General features: G+C 52.6%; 8 protein-coding genes across 8 annotated transcripts; 5 read left to right on the forward strand and 3 right to left on the reverse strand.

The window, feature by feature from the left end:
- Positions 1 to 293: 293 nt before the first annotated feature.
- Positions 294 to 2,063, forward strand: J4E84_001127 (uncharacterized protein; the record flags this gene model as incomplete). Its single annotated transcript, XM_049383761.1, has 6 exons — positions 294 to 483; positions 533 to 830; positions 886 to 939; positions 991 to 1,577; positions 1,644 to 1,710; positions 1,757 to 2,063. 6 exons carry the CDS (start codon positions 294 to 296, stop codon positions 2,061 to 2,063), a joined length of 1,503 nt encoding a protein of 500 aa, XP_049249279.1.
- Positions 2,064 to 2,645: 582 nt separating this feature from the next.
- On the forward strand, positions 2,646 to 4,169 carry J4E84_001128 (uncharacterized protein; the record flags this gene model as incomplete). Its single annotated transcript, XM_049383762.1, has 3 exons — positions 2,646 to 2,857; positions 3,011 to 3,594; positions 3,652 to 4,169. The coding sequence occupies 3 exons, from the start codon at positions 2,646 to 2,648 to the stop codon at positions 4,167 to 4,169; spliced, it is 1,314 nt and encodes a 437-aa protein (XP_049249280.1).
- Positions 4,170 to 5,359: 1,190 nt separating this feature from the next.
- Positions 5,360 to 6,241, forward strand: J4E84_001129 (uncharacterized protein; the record flags this gene model as incomplete). Its single annotated transcript, XM_049383763.1, has 1 exon — positions 5,360 to 6,241. The coding sequence occupies one exon, from the start codon at positions 5,360 to 5,362 to the stop codon at positions 6,239 to 6,241; it is 882 nt and encodes a 293-aa protein (XP_049249281.1).
- Positions 6,242 to 6,610: 369 nt separating this feature from the next.
- Positions 6,611 to 10,074, forward strand: J4E84_001130 (uncharacterized protein; the record flags this gene model as incomplete). Its single annotated transcript, XM_049383764.1, has 8 exons — positions 6,611 to 6,985; positions 7,250 to 7,716; positions 7,764 to 7,871; positions 7,951 to 8,264; positions 8,312 to 8,369; positions 8,424 to 9,082; positions 9,128 to 9,469; positions 9,890 to 10,074. The coding sequence occupies 8 exons, from the start codon at positions 6,611 to 6,613 to the stop codon at positions 10,072 to 10,074; spliced, it is 2,508 nt and encodes an 835-aa protein (XP_049249282.1).
- A 1,753-nt stretch (positions 10,075 to 11,827) lies between these two features.
- J4E84_001131 (uncharacterized protein) lies at positions 11,828 to 12,869 on the reverse strand (the record flags this gene model as incomplete). Its single annotated transcript, XM_049383765.1, has 3 exons — positions 11,828 to 12,028; positions 12,099 to 12,694; positions 12,749 to 12,869. The coding sequence occupies 3 exons, from the start codon at positions 12,867 to 12,869 to the stop codon at positions 11,828 to 11,830; spliced, it is 918 nt and encodes a 305-aa protein (XP_049249283.1).
- Positions 12,870 to 13,689: 820 nt separating this feature from the next.
- J4E84_001132 (uncharacterized protein) lies at positions 13,690 to 14,497 on the reverse strand (the record flags this gene model as incomplete). Its single annotated transcript, XM_049383766.1, has 3 exons — positions 13,690 to 13,880; positions 13,933 to 14,316; positions 14,380 to 14,497. The coding sequence occupies 3 exons, from the start codon at positions 14,495 to 14,497 to the stop codon at positions 13,690 to 13,692; spliced, it is 693 nt and encodes a 230-aa protein (XP_049249284.1).
- A 2,366-nt stretch (positions 14,498 to 16,863) lies between these two features.
- Positions 16,864 to 20,232, reverse strand: J4E84_001133 (uncharacterized protein; the record flags this gene model as incomplete). Its single annotated transcript, XM_049383767.1, has 4 exons — positions 16,864 to 17,163; positions 17,221 to 18,611; positions 18,665 to 19,106; positions 19,156 to 20,232. 4 exons carry the CDS (start codon positions 20,230 to 20,232, stop codon positions 16,864 to 16,866), a joined length of 3,210 nt encoding a protein of 1,069 aa, XP_049249285.1.
- Positions 20,233 to 20,971: 739 nt separating this feature from the next.
- Positions 20,972 to 22,373, forward strand: J4E84_001134 (uncharacterized protein; the record flags this gene model as incomplete). The annotated part of the gene is made up of 4 exons (XM_049383768.1): positions 20,972 to 21,002; positions 21,052 to 21,294; positions 21,342 to 21,975; positions 22,025 to 22,373. The coding sequence occupies 4 exons, from the start codon at positions 20,972 to 20,974 to the stop codon at positions 22,371 to 22,373; spliced, it is 1,257 nt and encodes a 418-aa protein (XP_049249286.1).
- Positions 22,374 to 23,302: the final 929 nt, after the last annotated feature.

A 23,302-nucleotide genomic window follows, 5' to 3' on the forward strand; every position in this document is an offset into this window, starting at 1 on the left:
TGCACTGCGCCAATCAGTCCATCTATCGAAAAGCACGACTGCATGCACGTCCGCAGATCGGATTCAACTGGCCCCATCGTACGTGAGCGATCCAGCAACAGCTACTAAGACGAACAGACCAGCCTGACCCGCATTCTGAATCCTTCCTTTGTCTCGTCGTTTCAGGTTCGCACGGTAGAATCAACATCATCCCGTTTTTCCATCTACAGCATCCGCACTTGCAGCTCGCCGATTGATTGCTTCAATACAAGGCTCAAGTTCCACGAGACGCCCCGTCAGTTATACGAGCACCAATGGCGAAAACCGACGACTCTGGGTGGGCAAGCGCAAGAGCGCCTGTCAGTAACGGCGACCATGGAGATTTCGAAAGACCGAAAGGATGGAAATACCGCAGCTTGAGAATTGGACCCATCAAGCTTCCATGCTATGCATCGCCAGAATCGCAATTGATATTAGTCTCATTTGTCTGCTTCTTGTGTCCCGGTAAGCAGCACACGATCGTAGTAACGCACAGTTTACTAACTCTACGCAGGCATGTTCAACGCCGTCAATGGTATCGGAGCCGCAGGTCTCGACGACGATGCACATGCCAGCAACGCTGCGAATACTACACTTTATGCTACCTTTGCAATCGTCGGTTTCTTCGCTGGCACTATCACCAATGTCCTCGGTATTCGAGTTGCGCTTTCCTTCGGCGGTCTAGGGTATTGCGTTTACGTCAGTGCATTGCTTTGCTTCAACAAAACTCAAAACTTGGGCTACGTGGTCTTCTCTGGGTTCTTGTTAGGATGTTGCGCTGGCATACTGTGGTCGGCGCAAGGTGCCATAATGTAAGCTGACTTATGAAGAGTATGTGAGACATGTACTGACTTCGTACCTCTGCAGGATGAGTTATCCACCAGAGAAGCAGAAGGGGCGGTATATCTCTTTGTTCTGGATGTAGGTGTTGCTGTACGGACCGTACCGAGATAAGCTAATTTCTCATGATAGCATCTTCAACATGGGTGCTGTCATTGGTAGCCTGGTCCAGCTTGGGCTGAACTTTGATACACAAAACGCAGATGGGCCAGCAGCTGTCACTGACCAGACATACATCGGCTTTATGGTCCTCACATTTCTCGGCGCTTGCCTCTCCTGGACACTCATCGATGCCAAACACGTCATACGACGCGACGGCAGCCGAATCATCATGATGAAACACCCAACTTGGCAGTCCGAGATCTTGGGTCTTTGGGAGACTCTGCGTACAGATCCGTATATCATACTCCTCTTTCCGATGTTCTTCGCTTCGAATTGGTTCTACACGTACCAGTTTAACGACGTCAACTACGCACGTTTCAATGTGCGAACGCGCGCACTCAACAATGCGCTTTATTGGTTGGCGCAGATACTCGGAGCTGGTGTGTTTGGATTTGCACTGGATTTCCCGAACGTCAGAAGGACTACCAGGGCGAAGATTGCCTGGGTAGTCATGCTATTATTGACCTTCGCCGTTTGGGGAGGAGGGTACGTATTCCAACGACGGTATCGTCGCGACGATGATAGCCACCACTTCGATTGGACAGACGGCGGGTATGGTACGTGAAAATCATGTGCGAGATGCATGTGAGACATGTACTGACTTTTCATCTCTACCTCTGCAGGCGGCCCAATGGTGTTGTACATCAGCTATGGCTTTTATGATGCGGCATGGCAGACATGCGTGTACTGGTAAGTCTGTCTTTCCATTGGCATGCTCTCTGCTAACAGCCCTCAGGTTCATGGGCGCAATCTCGAACAACAGTCGAAAGCTCGCCAACTTTGCTGGCTTTTACAAGGGCATTCAATCAGCTGGCGCAGCTATCGTGTTCCGCCTAGACGGCTACAAGAGGCCTTACATGGACATATTCCTATCCAGTTGGGTGTTGTTGGCTGGAAGCTTGATCGTCGCGCTGCCAGTGATGCTGTTGAAGATCAAAGACACGGTGCCGCTTGAGGAGGACTTGAAATTCACAGACGAGACCGTCGAGGATGTGCTAGGTAGGAGGGATGGCTACTTGTTGGATGAGCCCGAGAAAGCGTAGGACATTACGTCCGGACATGGGAAGGTGCCGTTCTCGCCTACATGGATGCGGCGGGAGCTACGACCAAAGGACAGTTAGCGCTCAACCGATGCGATCTGCATCATCAGACATCAGGCGCGAAAACCGTGAACAGATTTCTCATCAATTTTTTTCCCATCAAATGCGCGTGTTCAGCTGTGCGATGTCGCCTCCGACTCCGTTGCGATACCGATGAGCTACTGGAGCACACTATGCCGAACTCCGGCGCCCCTCGGAGTTCCATGTGCGCTGCGTCGCCCACTCCGAAAGCGCTTTGAAATCAGCGCCATGCACTCTTTCCAAATTATGACATCTCTACCAGTCTGCCATGCCCCGCTTTCGAGGAGGGATCGCTTTTCTCTTCCTGTGTTAGAGCTGAACAGCACATCTTTATTGGCATGTTGGGCACGATCTGGGTCGGAGGACCCTGCGGTCAACAAATTGCTATGCATTTATCGTTGATATCATACAGCATCAGCGCAGAATGGATTGCTATATAATTGAAGCCCTCTGTGGATGTTTTCTAGAGCAGCATTCTGACGATATCTACGTTCAACACTCATCATGGAGACTAGAACTCAATCGGCCCTTACAAGCACCGGCACCACGCCCGACAACCAATCGGAATTCGAGCTTGAATCAAGCCAACGATGGAACGAGCAGCCCGTAAACGAGAACGAGTCTTTACTACCGCCGACTGATGGCGGGAAAGATGCGTGGTTGTTCGTTGCGGCTGGGTTTATGGTGGAGATGATGGTATGGGGTGAGTGTGAAGTGTTTCATTGACTACGCCTTTGCCCTCGTAGTATCATCATGACTACATATCTCTCAACTCAATCTTGCCGTAGTAGTGTTGTCTAATTCGAAAGTTTGCTAATATACCTACTAGGCTTCCCATGGTCATATGGCATCTTTCAAGAGTACTACAGTTCATCTCCAGAATTCGCAGGTTCATCTGGTATCCCAGCCATCGGCACTTCAGCGATGGGCATTCTATACATGATCGCGCCATTGACGTTTGGTTTGTTCACGCGCTGGCCTCAGTACAGGAGGAAGGCAATGGTCGCTGGCGTATTTACCATGTGCCTTTCGCTTGGTCTGAGCTCGCTATGCACAACCGTACCGCAACTCATTGTCACTCAAGGGATCTTTTATGGTGTTGGCGGCGCAATAGTGTACTGTCCTTGTATCATACTCCTGGATGAATGGTTTGTAAGACGCAAAGGTCTCGCATTTGGTATCATGTGGGCAGGTACAGCACTTGGTGGCGTCGTCATTCCGCTGTTGCTGCAGTTCCTTCTCAATCGCTATGGCTTCCGCAACACGCTACGCATATGGGCAGGCCTCCTCTTCGCAGTTCTTCTACCCGTCACGATCTTTATCAAACCACGGCTGCCTGTCTCGGCAACTACCAGGTGTGGAATTACTTTCACATTCCTCACGAACAAGACCTTTTGGGTTCTGCAGTCTGGCAACATTTTGCAGGGCTTGGGGTTCTTTGTACCATCCATTTGTAAGTGTCTCTGTACGAATTACATGCGAGAGCTACACTGACGTTTTGCTAATTTAGACCTTCCTACATACACCAAGGCCCTAGGATTCAGCAGCACAGTTTCCGCTGTTCCTCTCATTCTCCTCAATGTCGCCGCTGTCATCGGATCCGTTAGTATGGGAAGCATCATCGATCGCACACACGTCACCACCGCCATCCTCATTTCCACCATCGGTGCCATGATCTCCACTTTCCTGATCTGGGGTTTCAGCACGTCGCTACCACCGTTACTGATTTTCTGCTTCACATACGGACTCTTCGCAGGCAGCTTCGCGAATACTTGGCCTGGAATCATGAGAGCAGTGCAAACGAGTACGGGCCAGATGGAGAGCTCCATGGTCTTCTCGTTCTTGTGCATGGGTAGGGGTATTGGGAATATTGTTAGTGGGCCTATCAGTGAAGCATTGATCAAGACGGGAACTCTTGGTGAGCATGGATTGTACGGAACGCAATATGGCAGTTTGGTGGTGTGGACGGGGGTTAGCGCTGCGCTTGGGGGTGTGAGCATCATCGGAAGGAGGGTGGGATGGCTGTGATTGAGCTTGGGCCACCGCGACGCGGAATGGCGCGAACTGGCGCGCGTGATGTCACTTCCAAGACGCGTGCGCTGACGACTCGGAACCTTGGAATGCGTCTTCTCATGTTTGCGCTCATCTTATGGAGTACATGTTTGGGCACGCCGATATCCAAATACAACATCCCATCACTCAAAGCATCCGTGATTGCTAGCTTCTCGCTCACATAAGCTGGCCCCTGGCGTGCACACCATTCCCGCCCGGGCGGGCTTCGCTTCATCCCACCTTTTTCGTCTGCTCTTAGACCATAGTCCGCCCCCTCAACACCGTTCATCTGCCGCATACTCTGATCGCCGGAAATGGATCTCACAAGCTTTCAGTCGTCAATGGCTGTTCCTCAGCCGAAACGGGTGTTGGCGTGGGCGCCATGCATGCCCGTCCCCGTCCCCGGCCTCCGGACCCATTCAATCCTGCAGGGCAGTTCGGATCACTCAAGCTTCCTTCTAGCCGTTGCAATCTGCTATTGAATATCAGGTATCATACCTGCCAACGGTGCTACTTCACACCGGCGATGGCTTCCCTGCCTTAAAGGTAGGAACCTACCTGCGGCAGAAGGATTTCAGCCTCGCGTCCATCCCGAACCAGAGCACTTTGGTGGCTGCATGAGCTGAGCTCACATGAGTTGATCAGCTGCAGTCATTGATGGGGGCTGTTGTGCTCGGAGAATCTAAAGCCAGCGATGGCTTCTGATGGCTGATGGAAGATCGCTCTACTCCTCCCAACATTGGCTGCTATTCGTGGAGTGTGCGGCTCAGACCTGCTTACGAAAAGCCATGCAACATTTATCTGTAGGTCCACGTATTCAGTAGACTAGGCTGAAATGTAGCCTTGGGCGAAGTAGGTATCAAGTAGAACAGACTTTGCCTCTTCTTTCCTTGCGTAGCATCCCTCAGCAACTCCTATTGTATCCTTCTCTCATTTCACATTCGACGAAGTATATACAGGCCTCATTCGCAGAGATGGCAAATCCTCATAGAAGGATGCCCGATCTCACGGCACGATCTCCCTCCCATGCACCAGAGATTCCTGTAGCCAGATTCGCTAAATCCGAATCTTCCAGAGTCTTAAATCGGACTCGGGGAGCAACTTCCAACAACGTTTTTCGGGATGCGGTGAACCCGACCTTTGAATCATCCTTCGAATCATCGCACATGTCGCCAGACACTGGAGACACCCGGCGACGGACGTGCGAAGCCTGCGAGCTCGAAAAGTCGCCCGTATGGGACTGCTCATATTGCGGCATGCGCTTCTGTGATGACTGCTGGGTCAGGCAGGCGCAGCACAAGGCAGGTCGTACTGGTCCAGATGGCCTTCCGCATGAAAAGGCAAACCCTGCAATTGTCAAGAGGCTACAAAACATTTTGGCTCCTCCTCAAGAGCACAGCGAACAACAAATGCTACATGTTGAGGATGAAGATACGACATGGTTTGGAATGGTGCGTACCAGTCAAAATTCGACCGCATTCCAGGACCATGGTCGTTATTCTGCCATCATGGCGGACAGCAACTCTGGCGAGTTCAAATCCCGGTACCCACGATTAGTATCCTTCATCGGTCAAACTGGAGCAGGCAAGAGCACGCTTATCAAGATGCTCATTGATCAGCAGGAACGCATGGATGAGCAACGGAATTGGATTCTCCCTTCGCCCGTCGCAGGAACGTCAGCGAACAGTAACGTACCCACTTCTGGCGACGTGCACTTGTACAGTGATCCGGGAACGTACAGCGACGAGTATCCGTTGCTCTATGCCGATTGTGAAGGCCTAGAAGGAGGCGAGAATGCACCAATGGCTGCACAATATCGAGATCGCGCAACAGCACCACAGAGAGAGGAAGAGAGAAGTATTATCGCATCAGGGGAACATCGCAGACGCCGCAAAGCCACAAAAAGCTTCCACGTCACCCAGAGAGAAATAAAGTGGGCGAATTCCCCCGAAAAGTTGAAGCGCCAGTACGCTGTCACGGAACTCTACCCTCGTCTCCTGTACACATTCTCGGACGTGATTGTTTTTGTTCTACGCAACGCAAAGTAAGTGACGATTGAAGTTAGATTTCCCGTACACCCAGTTATTTGACTCACATCTGTACTATTGTCATCTTATATTCTCTCCACAAGACTGCACAAGAGCTAATGTCTTTTGATCAGAACCTTCGAATCCACAGTCTTAGCGTTGCTCATCAAATGGGCATCTTCGTCATTCGAGAAGTCAGTCAACCAGCCTACACTACCACACGCTATCATCGCACTCAATGCGACAGACACGAAGGTAGATCAAAAGGAGTGGGACCCCGATCACGCGACAGAGCTGCTCATGTCCAACGTCGCAGGAGCTGTCAACCGAGATCCAGCATATAGCCAACTACGGGACCATTGGAACGGAAGAGGCAGAAACATTCACACCATGAAGGATCTCCTTGAGTGCTACTACTCTTCTATCACCGTGGTTCGAATACCAGGTGGAAGCCGGTACATGATGATCGACGATCAAATTTCGAAATTGCATGGAGTAATCACGCGCCGATGCGCTGAATCGTTCCACTCCAAACGAAGGTCGCGCATGCTCTCCAACTCTGAGACCCTCCACGTCTATCTGCAGTGCGCGTTCGATCACTTCTCGCAGGATCTTCATAAACCTTTCGACTTCATGGATATCGCATTCAAGATCAACCCGATACCTCAAGACTTTGGAGGTCATATTCTCAAACTGGCCGTCGCTATGAAGGCCCGATCTGGCGATCCCAATCCTAGAGAGATCTTCGAAGAGCTGAGCCATATGGTAGCGTCTTGTGTAGTGCTAGACTGTGTTCGGCAAAAACTGAAAGGTATGAATGCTTCTGCCCCCGGCTAGCAGTCTCGAATCTCGATTTGCTAACCCGACGGTTACGCAGGCACTGCGGAGCAGAACCTTGAGGCACAATAAATGACTCACTGTGGTAGCGCACTCGAAGACTTTTGCGCCATCTACTGGCCATGTTCGTTCATTAGCAAAAGAGGTGAGCCATGCGTGAATGTAAAGGAACGTCATGTGAAGGGACATCAGAATCGACGTGGCAATGTTATCGGCTCAGGCCCCTACCAATCGAGCTTCACATTTGACAACTTCAGCGATGATTGGTATGATCATGTCACGAAGTATGTGATCAAGCTTCAGGAGAGGCTTGAGTCACAGATGACGATGTCGACCAAAGTGGAGGAAGAGGATGTGATTACCAGACTTCATCTCGGCAACATCAAAGACTTCTATTACCGCATTGGCGGTGCTCGTAATTTCGTCAGTCATACGACATGTTTCTGCTGCTTGAGGGAATTAGCGGAGCATGCACTACCTTGCGGCCATGTGCTCTGCACAGCGTGCGTGGAAGGTTATGGCGAACCAGACCCAGCACTCTCCGGCTCGTTCAAGATGAACATATGTCCGCTACACGACCACGAGGCATTCTTCTCTAAACCGGTAGAGGTCTACTTCAAACCACCTCTGGCAGGTCTGCGGATACTGTCTCTTGACGGGTAAGCCTTCTTCTCTAGATCTGCAAGCGTTCATCTAATTTATGCAGAGGTGGTGTGCGTGGAGTTGTCATCTTAGAGGTCCTTCGACGTATTCAGGAGGAGCTAGGCGGTAATATCAAAGTCCAAGAATTTTTCGATCTCATCGTTGGTACTAGGTTAGTAGCTCGAGCAAACGCATCCTTGTCGCATATTATGGAGCGTGATCATCGAGGCCAAAGCTGACTCACTTCATAGTACTGGAGGCATTCTAGCACTCGGCCTTGGTGTCAAAAGCTGGTCCGTGGACCGTTGCAGTGAGCTCTTCCGCAAGATGGTGGACAGGGCGTTCACGCCCAGAATCCTCGGTGGGGTCACCTTCGGAACGAACAAATACCGTACGAAACCCTTCGAAGACGTAATGAGGGAGTGTTTCAAGGACGAGACCATGTTCGGTGGCGAATGCGAAACCGCACTTGTCAATCCATGCAAAGTGGCCGTTACCTCTGCAACGGAAACTGCGGACCAAGCGGTGATTTTCACAAACTACAATCGCGCAGAAGATGAGCAGAGTAAGTCCTCAAAGCTCTCATATTGGATTCTGCTGACATAGCATAAGTTGGCTACCGATTGATCCGCCCCGATGACCCAAAGAACGATATTCTGGTCCGAGAAGCGTGAGTCTCTATACCAACATGCATATCGAGAGGAGTTCACTGATTTGATTGCAGTGCACGAGCAACGTCGGCTGCCCCGACCTACTTCAAACCGTTCAAAAACCCGCGTACAATGGAATGCTTCTTGGACGGTGCTGTCTTCCATAACAATCCCGTTCGCATCGCCAACTACGAGAGTAAACTTCTTTGGCCTGATGCAGATGAGAGACCTCCGGACATTCTTCTCTCCATAGGAACTGGTCAGCACTCAGCTGACACTGATGATTTTGCCAACACACCACGTCGCGATCGCAGGCGCTTGGAAACCCGAAAGAAAATGTACCAGCCTAAACCTGCTTCACGCGCCAAACATTCCATGCGTATATTTGGCGCATTCGAATTCGAATCATGGCTCAAGATCTTCAAGAAACGGATGGAAAGTGCGTTGGATGCCGAGTTGACCTGGAAAGATTTCCGCAACGACGTGATTCAACCAGCTTCGTATGCAGTCGCCGATCGATACATCCGTTTGAACCCAAGGACAATGAATCGTATTCCCAAATTGGACGATAAGTCCCAGATTGATCGTCTGCTGGAAGATATCGAAAACGATCTTCGCAAACACGGTCAGCAGACAAAGATCAGAGACATTGCGCAGCGGCTGGTTGCGAGTTCGTTCTACTTTGACAAATGTCTTCCTGAAAGGTCTACCGAAGACCATATCATCGTGCGAGGTAAGTTTATTTCGGCAACGAATGCCTTTGGCTGACCATTGCAAGGTCGAATCCAGTGCAGATTCGCTGCAGGATCGCAGAACCTTCGACACTTGGGGGAATACATACGAAGGCATCAGCTACCTGGCTTCCAGCCATTCTTTCGCATTCTGGAGGCTTTGCACGAAGGAGGGTCCGAGCGTATACAGGTCTCACCGCAAACGATCCGCAATATGACAGAAAGAGGATTGTTTCATATTAACCCCGTTGAGATACCCATAGCTTCGGAGGGTGCAGAAGTATCAATCGTTCTACATCTGAATGACGATCGCGCCCAAGGACAGGCAGGACTGCCTATCAGCGGCTTTCCTAGGCGTTTCGCAGAAGGCGAACCCATGAAGACATCTCGTAAGTCAATGCCGAGCTCATAAGCTCCTGAATCACGGTGCAAAGTATTAACGATTGCAGTCTCTCAATCACGCTTTTCGGAGCCTGAGCGACCGAAAATGTTCGCCAACAGACAGTCACTTCGCGAGCGTAAGAAACGGCAGGGGAACGTATCGCCTCGACGCCCAACGAGCGACAGTAACGTCCCTTATGCAATTCACAATGAGCATGCGACGGGCTTGAACAGGGACTCAGGTTTTGTGTATCCCGAAATACCTGGTGATGTTCCTGACTGGGCCCGCCGTCGTGGTCAAGCATGTCGCAACCCACCCAGGCAAATGCAAGGCTTTTCACATCACGGGAATCCCTCGGAAGCCGCGCCGGCTTACGAAGACAGCCCAGACTTGTATGAACTCGACGCTGAACCTCACCCCACACCAGGCGCCGGCGATAATGCCATTCCGCGGATAGTCTCGTTGGGCAATGATGATGACGACCTCGCAAAAGCGATAGCGCTCAGTCAGCAAGAAGCACTCTCAGCACCGAGAAGGGCTAGTACAGGAGGTTTTGATGAGAATGAGATTGCTGAGGCACTGAACAGATCTTTGCTCGTTTCGGAGAGGTAGTAGTGGTAAAGGGCAACGAGGAGTCTTCTTAACGAGAACACGAATTAGTATATTTTCATAACAGAAGCCTGTTTTGGCAACTGACACTTTGGTCTTCCATATAGGGAAACGCCATTCATGTTTCGCTCTCAGTGATCCCCTCCACATGCCGACTCACATGATATCCCATGTCGCTGCCTCTTGCGGATGGCGCGTTCTCATTATCTGCATTGCTGTCCGGGCTCGTGTTCCATATTCGATTCCTCCCATTAAGCAGGCTTTTTAACATCAACCTTGTCAAACTGCGTCGACGAGAACAACACCCGTGTGGAAGTCTTATGCCTCAATCCATTACCATCACCTCCTTTCGCAGCCTGGTCATCTTTACTCCTCCTCCCCTTCTTCCCCGTCCGATTCCTTTTATCCAACGGCGAATGACACACAATTTGACTCGTCGGTCGATGAAGCGCAGCTTCGGAGTTCGAGTGGGTCGGGGAGCTATATCGCGGTTTTGGTAGTTGCATCGAAACGAGGTTCTCCTCCGATTGAGTTTGTTTTGAGGGTCGGGTTGGCTGTGAGGATGGTTTCGAAGCGTTGAGACTTGACTTCCATTTCTTTAGTGTTGTGCTGAAGAGCATTTTGTGCGTTCGTTTGACGCGCCCGTCGTCGCGTATCGTAGGATTCAGGCGCGTCTCTCGCGCCCAAGTTGTTGGAAGGTCTAGCGAAGGTGCGGTGCAGTGTAGGAAGCAGCGATTCGAGCGAAACGATCGAAAAGGACATTGAGCGACGACATATCATAACATATGCACCGATATAACGGTGATTTTCGCCGTGACTACGAATGCGTTGCTTCCCAAGCTAAAAACGGTAATCTCCTTACGTGACGTGACGTGTGACGAGCTATGGATGCAAACCGCGCCGCATAAGAGTCGTTCTTGCATACCCGGAAGCTCTTCGGCAAATTCCACGAGGCCATAGCCAGGTTCCTGGAACTCGCTGTAAACTCTATCTCTTGTACAAGGAACTTCCCATCGCATGTTACAGGACTTGGGGTGAGAAGAGGTAGAGTTTGGTGCTGCCCGTTAGTTCTACGGACCAATCCACATGTTCGCAGCGGGACTGCGGCACAATAGCGGAACAACGCCCGTCGGCCCCGACCGTACCTTCTCAAGTTGGTTGTGCAATTTCATGAGTGGTTCCTTCGAATTTGTGCTCAAAGCATGTGGCTTGCAGTCTGTGGCATGAATCTTGGGGGGATGCGGCACGGCTGCGTTCGAACAGGGGTGCGTCGGTACCCGACGTAATGCACAAGAAGGAGCGAAATTGCATCCGAGAGGATGCTGCGTGCCTAGACTACAGGGTAATTTATCTTGTATGTAGTCAGCATGACGATGGAACGCGTTACAGACAGAGGCTGAGTAAGCTCTATGTGAAGGGCGTTTAGAGGCTGGCTGAGCGATACGACGACGTTGTTGTTCCCCAAGGGCCGCACCGCAATAATCTGTGAACTAAGGCCGAGCCAAGCTCAGACGCAATGGCGGTGTTGTTATCGACGCGTACTAGCTACTATGGGAACACTACGAAGTCGATAGTTTCGCACACGCATACAGATAGGCCGATCTCCCAATGGTGCGTATCGCAAACTCTCCGTATGCACACCTGAAACATTGGCTAAAGATCTGAACGGCGTCTTCCATCAATTATGGACCTGGGCTTATCGTACAGGCTCCACCACCGCAATATCTGGGGATGTTCGTGAAACCAAGAGCGCTTCTTAGCTGATCAATCGCATCGTGACCTCGACCGTAGCAAATGTGCCTGCCGAGACTGGCATAGCTCTGAGCAAAGTCGGTCCAATACCCCTCCAAAAGCCACCCAAGCCCTCGCCCTTGTACGTCTTCGCGAAGCAATCCCTCATGCTCTTGTACTTCTGATCCTTGCCAAACGCGTCACTTTGCATCTTGCTCTTGATGACCTAAGAAGTGGGTGTACGAAGTCAGTATATGTCTCACGTGCACTTCGTACATGGGAAATTTTGAACGTACATCGAAGGGATATGAACTGATCCACAGCACTTCACCCGCAAGTCCACCATACGCCGCGACCTTTAGAGTAGAGATCTCCTTCCGGTCAATTCCGTTGCGTGCAGCGTCTGCGTTCATCATGTACTCGAAGGCGGTGAACCAACAGCCGTAAGCTTGTGCTTCGCGCATGAATGTGACAGCTGTGCCACGGTAGACACCGCCAAGTACGCCTTGGTGTGCCGAGAGTTTGCGCACGCAGTCGATCGGGCCGGCATAGAGACGATTTGCACCGTGGGGTTGTGTTTGCAGTCTTATACGGATGTGCTCGATGGGGCTGGATAGAACGGTATTGGCGATACCGGCGAATGCACCGGCGGCATAGTATTGCGAGTATGACAATTGACCTTTTCCAGTCTTGGCTTCGTTACTGGCTTCGAAGGCACGTCGCGCATAGTGGAAGCCGCCGAATTGGATTGATACACAAGCTCCGATTCCGATGAGTGGTGTCAGTGTGCCCTTGTAGAAGGCGAGGGCTCCTTCGTTTTGGTAGATCTTGGTCGCTGCGTCCAGGGCACCAGAGTATTGTGATGTTGTTTGTAATCTCACCTTGACAATGTCTGTCGAAGTGCGAAGTCAGCATATGTCTCACACGCAGTTCGTAGAGATTTTACCAAAAGGCTGTCCTATTAAGACTTGCGCAACTCCTCCCACTGCACCTGCGAAGAGGTCTTTGAGTGTTCGAGAAAGACCATCCTGAACTGGAAGCTCTTCCTCAATATGAGGTTTCGACATGTTGCTCCTGCTCTTTCTGTGTTGCCGATATCTCTTCTTGCTCGCTGCTCTCTTATCTCCGTCAACACGGACCCTTTAGAGGGGTAGTTACGACGTCACCGGCCTTGAACGCACTGTTTGCGCTCCTTGCCTAAGTGTCGACAGGTGCAGGATGTCCCTGTAGCTTTTTGTTGGTATTAACAGTTTGATGCTATTGTGAGGGTTTTCAAAGTTGTCCAAGGGCTTTACAGGCCAATGGCGTGCTCGTGCACAGACGCGCTAGCGATGCCTTGGATAGCCGACGGGGTGGTTAGCCTCGAAGCGGTCATCGTTCGCACTACATCCTATAGGTACAGATCGCGATTACTGCTGACTGATACATATTATTGAGCCTTCTGATATAATCCGCGAAGCGTACCACGGAAAGCGTCCAGTCCATGTGCAACGTGCGCCAGCTAGTATGTGTTCTCATTCAAAACTTGATGTGAATTCTTTACAGTATGAAATCGACAGTGATGCAAGGAAATATACATACGCAAGATGTGAGACGCTGTAGAAAATGAACAAGAATCAGACAGCCGCCCGGTATATCCCGTGGTTTCCCCATTCCCGCTAATCGACATATCCATGCCATGCGTATACAAATGCTTTGCGCCCGTAACATCGACGCATATATACAAGTCAAGGAAATAAACGGGAAAGCAAAGTGTGTATAAAACAAGCAGGTCGTGCTTCATGTCCCATACCACATCTCAGCGAGCCCGTGAACGAACGACAAGTCCCCAGGCTATTGGTAAACGCCTGAGACTTATGTGCAATGCGTAGCAACATAGGAATGCAACTACCAGCACTTCAGCCTCCTCCACCAACTCTTTTTGGGCTCGTCCTCATCATCCTTCTCATTATCCAGATACGCCGCCGAAGAGTTCGGGTCGCGGTTCGGATGCGATTGAAGGGGAAGAGCGGCAGTTCGGTTCGCAGGGCCGTCTCCGGCAGTGAGTCTCCGCGCTTCTACTACACGACGTACGAGCACTGTCCGTCTTGTTAGCCATGTCTCTGCCGTCATCTGCGCTGCAGGACTTACGCGCAAAAGTCTCCTCAATGTTGACCATCTCCCTCGCACTCGTCTCCATAAATCCGCACTTTCTCCGCCTCGCCCACTCGAGACCCGTCTTCGCTTCTACCTGTCTTTGGCCCTGTAAATCGCACTTGTTGCCTACCACGCACTTGATGGGCGGTATCTTGCCATTGTCTAACCGGTTCTCGGTCTCCATTTCTATCATCTCCATGAAGTAGTCGAGCGCGTCGAGCGAGTTGGCAGATGTTATATCGTAGACAAGGAGGAAAGCGTCGGATTGCAGGTTCGAGGCGGCCCAAAGACCGCGGTATTCTTCTTGGCCGGCCGTGTCCGTGAGCATGAGGTAGTAGGGGACGCCATCGACGGTTCGGGTTACGGAGTATGAGTCTTCTGGAGGGGTGTTAGTCGTGTGAGGCTACAAGTTGCGACGAATTCGCGCGCAGGGGGATGTACCTATTGTTGGGTCGTACTCAGATGTCCATTGGCTTCTCACAAGCCGCAGCGTAATCGAACTCTTTCCGCATCCACCATCACCGCACACTGTAATCGTGATTCTGTTGTTCTCGTCCATTGTGTCCTTCTCTTGCGCTTGATTCTGTGTCTGCGATTGTAATTCTTGTGACGTGTATGCGCTCCCGTTCAGGCGGTATTCGTGTCGTAACCGGATCCGTTTCGAGTCGTCAACTCTCGTGGGTGCGCTTGTCGCAAACCGTCCTTCCGAACCAAGCACTCCCTTTTCTCGTGTCCCGTGGTTCCACGCAAACGCAATCCTTCCAAGTTCCCGCGCAGATATGTATGGTCCTGCAATTCGCGTTCGGAATGTGTCGTCGGAATAGGTCACGACTTTGGCTGAGGTCCGACCAAAAGTAAACCCACGACAATAGAAACAAGAAAAGATATCGCGCGTAGGCTTCGCAAGTTCGCGTTATCGTCGCAGCGGTCCAGACAAACGAAGAACCAGGAAATGCAAAAGTACAAAAAGGCAGAGGCAGCGCAACGCAGGCGTTCCTCTCGTATGTGTAATACCGGAAAGCCAACCAACAAATTAATGAAGCGAACAGTGCCCCCAGCAGAACGGAACGGTCCCTAGTACTATCCAAAGCCGCACAGCGTTAGAAATGAATCAGGCATGAAGCTCAACCCAGCCTAGGACTAAGTGAAAAAAAGAAATGAAGGACGAAGATCGCTTCCAAAAGCCCAGCCCGTTACCTCTTTTGCGTGCAAGTATCCGGGGACCATGTCCCCCATCGGCTCTGCTGCGCGCGCAAAGTTTCGGTGCGAAAGAGGGCCACAGACCCTTGTACCCTTGCATCGCGCGCGCCGCTTCGACATGTCATGGCACGCACCAAGGAAAACCCACAGACATCAGAGCCCAGATAAGGCGCTGCCAGAACGCTCAGGCCGCAGGGGATCGAAGGATCCAAAGGATCAAGCCCGGAAGACGGCCCCACTTGTTTGATTGGGAGGCTGGAGCGGGCTTGGGGAAGGGGGAACGAGGGAGGCAGTCTGCCAGAGCCCAAGCCATGTGGGTAACAACGTGCGATGGACCAAAGTTTATTTGCCATGTTGAACTTTGAGCTTTCGTCATTGGAGCTCATGGCCACGGGTCTCGATGCCGAGGCACACGAAGTTTTTCCCACCTCCAACTACCGTTCTCGCAATACCCAACCCAACGACTCCTCACAAGATCTAGGTTAGGCTCAGAGAATACCCAACGAGTTACTCGGCATGGCGTTTTCCCTAGGCCCCCCAAATCTAGATGCTATCCATGGAACGTAATCTGCCATGTGTCCAAGAGACTTGGAACTAAACCCAGTGATGCCGGGGCTAACTGTCCGGGAACCTGCATGCTGCCCAGCTTCCTTCCTGCCAAACCCCCTGTTCGGTTGTGTTCCTCTTCCTGCTTCCGTGGAACACATGCAGCGTTCTAGCGCCACATCACGCGCATTCTAGGGCTACATCCAACACACCCTCCCCGACCTTGTCAATGTCCCACGCGCCTGTCGCAGGTTGTCAGACTCCAAGCGAGGACAAGGCCGACATCAGCGTCGTAGGTTGGACTTGGGATGCCCGTTGTCTTATCGTACTTCGTGTTCGCTGCCAACCTTGGAAGCCGCGCAGTTGCGGTGCGCCTCGTACAAACAAACAGCCGTGCAAACATGCTAGGATTACGCACTAGATATGGGCAAAAGGGCCTTGTTATCCTAGTTAGCGGTTGATGTTATGATCTGACTTGACGTATGACAAGTGAGGCCACTCGACGCCACAATTGCGGCGGGGATGGATGGTCGCGTCGCGTCACTTCGCTTCGACTCGAATCGTAGGCGAGCGAGCAAACAAGCGAATCGACGAGATGTGCGGGTGGGGGAGAGATGCGAAAGAATTAATGGGTCAAGGGCAACGTTGGGGTTCGCCATGACGCTTCAGCCAGGTCATGCAATCGCGTTCCACTATTCATTTTGACATGATCTGATCTGATGCGACATATATGATTGATTGATTGATGAGTGATACCGTCCGTACGCGTGCGCCCCACGCGATCCTGATAAGCCATCCCGTACCGTTGCCAAACGTCGTTGATATATACAACAGAATAAGAAGACACCTGATAAAGTGTGCCCAAGACATGTACATGCATATTGCGCCTCATCTCTCAGCCTCCAATTTGTGAAACCCGCAGTCGAATAGCTCGACCACACGCCAAACCTTCCCCACGTTGTTGACCCAAGTCGTAAAACATCAAACGGATATAGAAAGAAAAAGGATGTGAGTCTAAAAACTCCCCCATGAGAAGCTCGCTTCGAGCAAGCGAATGTGAAGTTCGTTAAAGTGAATATAAGTAATGGGGTATCGTTTGACCAAAGCGGAGAATGACACGAAACAGGAGAGAGAAACCGCGAAGAAGAAGTAAGAAGACGACGTTCAGATCCGTCGTGCTTATGATTCCGGCTCCGTCACTTCATCGATCGACGGTGGGGGAATGAAGCCCTGTGAAGCAGCAACTTCTATACGTGGCGCCTTTGCAGCATGCGACTCGCTGATGCTACCTTGTTGCGGCGAACGTTTGGTGGAAGTGGCCATTGGCGAAGGGATAGTAGACTGTTGTCCGCTCTCCGTCTTCGCATGAGGAAGAATAGTCTGATGACTTGAGTGGCTTGTAGGAAAGTGGCGTGGCGAAGCACTCTTTTTGCTCTTGTCACTGGCCGCAGACGACGTTCTAGGTGACACTCGTCCTTGCTGTGAGTGTCCCTGTTAGTTTGATTATGTGGACTAGATGTGAGAAGATTAACTTACCTGTTTAGCCCACCGTAGTCCGCACGAGTTGCACAAGTCGCGGTTGCCCGATGGACCTCGCCGCCACTCGGGTGTTGTTCTTGTATGGCAATTCGCACAGTCCTTCTGCATCTGACCTGCGCCCTTTCTGCGCTTCCTCTTCTTTTTGGCTGCCAATAAGCTCTGAACCTCTTCGGCCAGGTATCGGTTTCGCTTTTCCATTTGTCGGAGCTCGTATTGCCAGCTTGTGCTTCGTGTCGTCTTCAGTTCGTCGAACACGTTATCGTCTGAAGCAAGACTTTGATCCTGGTGTCCAAGCTGTAGACCGTTGTGGCCAGCAAACGTCGCAGGCGATTCCTCGGTAGTGATGAAAAGAGGATTTGTGTTTGATGTGTTTGGCGTATTTGACCCGGTGTGGCCGGTCAGAGATCCTGCGGCGGGCGATGCTGCTCCTGACATCTGCGTGTGTACAGAGTTATGAGAGTCGCGTTCATGCTTGGTGTTCGTGTACATCGATGGGCGGCCAGCATTGCTATTTCGCGAATACTTGAGAAGTCGCGTTTGACCAACGACAAAGGTGGGTTTCTGGCCCTCGATTGCATCTCCGGGGTAGATGGTTGTGAAAGCCTGGAGGACCTGGCCACGCTTGTTGATCATTTCGTGCTTGACTTCACCTTTCCTGCCACCTCTGGCAAGCTCAAGGATACGGCCGAACTGGATCTTAGACTCTTGGCGCATAAGAGATTGTATGCTTGTGCCCACAAGCTCCTCGGGTTGCTTGTCGAGTAACTGACGTACGTTGGACGAGACGTACAAGAACATGCCTGACGTAGACATTTTGGTCCAAAGTTCGTTGTCACCAACGCCTCCGGATTCGCGTACGATAGCCTTGCTGAGAGTATAGACTGGGCGCTCGCGACCCACAAGGATGATGCATTTCCGGCCCTTGCCTTGCTCCGTGTGAAGGGAACCGTGACCTTCGAACCACATGTAGCCGCTCTTCTTTCGCCGTATCCTAAACACGACATTGACCGATGCGCCGTTTGTGGTTTCCTTTAACTCTCGTGTAACCGGGACGATGTCGCTAGGATGGCAGACAGAAGACAGGGCAGTCCCAACAAGCTCACTTGGGTCGTACTCTAGTATCCTGTTGCTGGCCGGTGACAGGTATAAGAAGAGTCCCTTCAGCGACAAGACATGGACGACGTCGTCGCTGTTCTCAAGCAGGACCTTGTCCCAGATACGTCTGGTCATCTCCGAGTCACCGCTACCGCTGTATGCAGCGAGCACGTTGGACACCTCATCCTTGGAAATGGTCTGACCTTGCTCGGCTGCTTGTGGCTTGTGGTGGTCGCTGAAAACGTAACTGGGCATCGACATTCCGCGTTGGTAGTTGACTCGGTACGAACCGTCTATAACATGATCAGCTCACACACGAGGTGTTGTGTTAGATGCGGAAGCCCACCTGAGTTCTTGTTCGTCATGGCTCCAGGCTGCTCGACTAGATCGACCTGGAAACCAACGAAGAATTTCATCTTGCCGCCAGGCTCCCAAGCGATAGGGATCATAGTGAGCAGGTTCATGAACGGCTGGCCGCCTCTTCGGTAATTGATCAAGCTGATCTGCGCCTCGGCACGACTCTCGATCATGTTCTTGAGATAGTATACCGAATCATCGTCAACGTAGTTGCGTTTGATACCCGATTCTACCTTGCCGTCAGGTGCTTGTAAGAAACGGCAATTCCGCCCGAGGATCATATGTCTCGTGTAGCCGGTCAGTCGTTCGAAGTTCTCAGAGCAGTAAACAATGGGAATGTCGTCCAGCTCGGCATCGCAAACGACGAAAGCGCACGAAAGATCAACGGAGCCGATGTCGATCTGGGGTTCAGGTCGAGTAGCTACGCGCATCTATTGGCATATCAGTATGTCAATCTCAGTACACTGTGTCGATACGTACCAGCACTCCGAGCATGTCAAATCCGGTCGACGAGTACGCATTTTTGAACTGCGTCTTCATGTGTGGGTTGTTCGCTTTGGTTGACGGGAACCCGCCGGTGGGCGCCTGCCACGGAATCTTGAAGTCTGCGAGTTGCTTCTTCATGACCTCTTTAGACAGATCTTGAGCAGGGTCCTGTGCGACGGGTTGTTGGTTCTGCAGTGAGGCCAGGGTCATGCGCGTTGGAACACTGTTGGAAGAATGGTGTTCACTTTGGGGCCGGGAGTGGGACCGCATGCTGGACTGGTCCTGGCTGGTCGACCGACTGAGGAAGCTGGATCTGCCGGACTTGACTTCTGGTGTATTGTTTAGGGACGGACGTTTGAACTGGTCTTGGGTCTGCCCTGACGGAGTATTGTCTCCTTGGGGAGCAGCGGGCACTGGTCCTACAAAGTCCTGCTGGATGGGCGAGTCCAGCATGGGTGTGTTAAATTGGCTGCCTGGGAACATGTTCATGTCCATGGGTGTCATGGCCATCGAATCGTCCATGTCCAAGGGCATGTTCATGCCGTTCTGATACGATCCCATGTCCAGGTCGAGGGAGTTCTTCTGGTGCATGGGCGAGGCGTAGGCAGAGCCAGGACCGCCCATGGTCGGAAAGGGAGAAGCCTGGCCTTGGAACTGTGTGTTGATGTTGAGGTCGGCAGCCGGCATTTGGTCACTCTGGATGTCGGCCGTGGTGCGCGGAAAAGCGGTGTTGTTGCGCATCATGTTGTCCATGGCAGCGGTTGACATGTCGAATTGGAAATCGTCCATGTCTCCGCCATTGGGATCACCGAAATTCATCATGCTCAGCCTGCGCGTGTCGGGGCTGCCCAGGTTCATTTGTTGTTGTTGCTGCTGCTGTTGTTGGGGCCCTCTAGCGTATACGGGCATACTCCGGCGGCGGTTGTCCTTGTCGTTCTGCGCGACGATGGAGTCCAGCGACTGGCCCTCGACCATGTTGAAGCCGTTCATACCGTCCCCATTCATATTCATCATCATGTTCCCATTGGCGGCCGGGTTGAAGGGCCGGGTGGGATATGGGTAGCCATTCATGGTGGCGGCTAGGGCGCTACGGGCTCAAGAGCGGCAGGAGCAGGCAGTGTCGTCCGGCACGGGGTTGTAGGCATCCACGGGTGTGGGCGGCGCCCGAGGGCACGGCGGTGGTGCGCTATCGCTTGTCTCGCTGGTGATGTTGGAGTCGCGGCGGCGGGGCGTGCAGCGTCTGACAAGCGACATCCGGGGGCGGCGACAGATGGGGGGGGCTCCTCGGCCTGGGTGCAGTGCAGCAGGACGGGGAGTCGTCTGGGGCAGATTGGGCGGGTGAAGTTGGGATGCGAAGAGCGAGCATGTGTAGCGTCAGTGGAATGCGCTAGGTGCCAAGCCAAAAGGCCGCGTGCGGGATAGCTGCAGAAGATGACGGAAGCATGTCAGTGGCTTCACGCGAGCAATTATCGGGGGCAGCCCGGGCACAAGCACTCTCTGAGCACAGGCGGAGCGGCATGGGATAAGCAAGAGGCGAGCGACTCTGCAAGCAGGGACCAGCTATGGTATTTTGCACTTTGCCATGCTCTGCCCTACCGGTGGGACCGATGCACGCAGCCCCCCTCGCTGCGGTCCTGACTGGCACACATGATCTGACAATGACGGCAATCGCCTGAGGCTCGTTATCGGTCTGACACTGGAGGATGGGCTGGCCTGCAGGGTGGCCCAATTGGGCTAGCTTGGCGGGTGCTTGGCATGCCCCGGCTCGAGAGTTTTTGGAGCGACAGCGCCGACTGCACGCGACGGCAAAATGATACTGAGGAGCATCGCAGCGCGCAGTGGTAGGAGACGTCAATTGGACATGACTGCACATACTAACACCATCGATAGCCCCCCGGGCGCTCGCACGACACTCCCGCCAGCCGCTCCGCCCGCTGCAGCGATTTCTCTCCACCGAGACCGAGTCGATCGAGGCCGCTACCGACAACAGTCTCAAGCAGATCCAGTCGATAGAGGCCCAGCTCAACACCCACCTCCAGCAGCCCATCCCCTCCGTCGACCCCGAGACCCATGGCACCTCCGAGTCCGCCTCCGACGATGTCGCTGAGCAGTACTACATGTACAAGCAGCAGTGTACGACCGCCGCCCCATCCTGACTCCACCCTGCTGACGATCCGTAGCCAAGCAGATGGGACATCTAGGAACTCAGATCGAGCCGCACTACCAACCGCACTCCCTCCTGAACCACCCCCCATCGCCCGCCGACGTGACCCTCGAACTGCTCCTCGCCTCCGAGGCCCACCAAGGCCATGTCACTTCCCTATGGAACCCCGCAAACGCACGCTACATCCACGGCATACGGCAAGGCGTCCACATCATCTCGCTCGAAGTCACTGCAGCCCACTTGCGGCGGTCCGCCAAGGTCGTGCAGGAAGTTGCGCGGCGGGGAGGCATGATCTTGTTCGTGGGCACGCGCGACGGGCAGGATAGGGCAGTAGCACGCGCTGCGGAGCTAGCCAAAGGATACCACCTGTTCGAGCGCTGGATCCCAGGAAGCATCACCAACGGCCAGCAAATTCTCGGCAGGTGCAAGACCAAGGTCGTGAATGAGTTCGACGAGGAGGTCTCCGGCTTCGAAGAGCAGCTCTTCGACCGATCTGTCCTCCGGCCCGACCTGGTCGTCTGCATGAATCCCCTCGAGAACTACGTCCTGCTGCACGAGTGTGCGCTGAACAACATTCCCACCATCGGCGTCATTGACACCAACGCGGACCCCACCTGGGTCACGTACCCCATCCCTGCCAACGACGACAGGTAAAACATCTCCCACCAGCGGCTACTGTTTCAGGCTAACACATCACAGTCTACGCTGCATACAAGTCATCGCTGGCGTCCTAGGTCGTGCCGGAGAAACCGGCCAAAAGCAACGGCTTGCGGCCGCCGCTGAAGGCCGCATCACCTACCGCCCAGCACAAGGCTTGACATTAACCAGCACAGATGTGGATGCCAAGAGTGCAGAAAGCGTGAGACCCGAACGCAGATCTGTAGGACGGATGGGTACGAATGTCCCCCTGGAGCAAGTCGACGAAGCAGCGGGACCGATAGACACGGGCTTAGAGGATGCCAATGAAATGGCCACCAAACTGGACGAAGTGGCCAACCACGAGAGCCATCGGACGAGAGAAGGCAGAGATCTTAAAGTCACCTCATAGAGCGTTTGTATAGCATGTAAATCTACAGTACGAATATTATGCATAGGATCAGGTCTCACCTTCACGCGCACGCTTACTCATGCCGTTATTTGTGTTCAGTTGTCACGCCTCAGCACCACACCAAACTTCAAACTATCGAATTTGAGCGCCGTATGTCACGACACCAACTTCACAAGCGCGCGTCCAATCTTAAACACCAACAGTAACGTTTCCATCCCAAGCGAAACATCAACACCATAACATTCCCAGTTCTAAGACGTAGATCTACGAAGATCTCCACGGCACCTATCCGGAACGAGCCTGAGCTCTTTCCCCCGGAGCCACCCACAGCAGCGCAGCGCACCCAGCCAAAAACACCGCGACGTTGCGATAAAGCCTGGCCCATCACAACCGTGCTAGCAGCACCACGGAACCTGCAATCGCCCGACTAACCCTCTAGCTCAGGCCCAGGAGCCGAGCCGGAAAAAGGAGAAAAAGCACATACCGAGAGTCCCAAGGGCAAGCAGAAGAAGTAAGCGTCACGTTTATTCCGATGCAGGAACATGACGTCAGTCGTGCTAGTGCATCGAGTCGCGATCGGAAGTTTGGGCCGTCATCGAATGAACAGTGCACACGCAGGGAAGCCCCGTAGTATGGGGCGCGCATTTCACCGGAGAGGATTGAAACGTAGTGAGGCGGTAAAGGAAGAAGGGGGAAGGCAAAAGCAGGCGGCGGTGTGGGGGTTTTAGTACTTGGTTGGTACAAGGCGAATGGTAGATATTATTAGGTAGGGGTTAACTGCAACTTTACGAGACGAAGGCTATCAAAGGGGATGGGATGTGGAGTTCTATACAGAGAGTTTGTTTTCAGGACTACACATTAGAGCGATGGTGTGCTAAACCGGCCGTTTACCAAACCAACATAGTGAATGCCACGAAGGGGAAAGGGAT

This window comes from Alternaria hordeiaustralica, assembly GCF_023758085.1.
Source record: "Alternaria hordeiaustralica strain BMP 2776 chromosome Unknown scaffold_1, whole genome shotgun sequence".
In the NCBI taxonomy this organism is placed as follows: domain Eukaryota; kingdom Fungi; phylum Ascomycota; class Dothideomycetes; order Pleosporales; family Pleosporaceae; genus Alternaria; species Alternaria hordeiaustralica.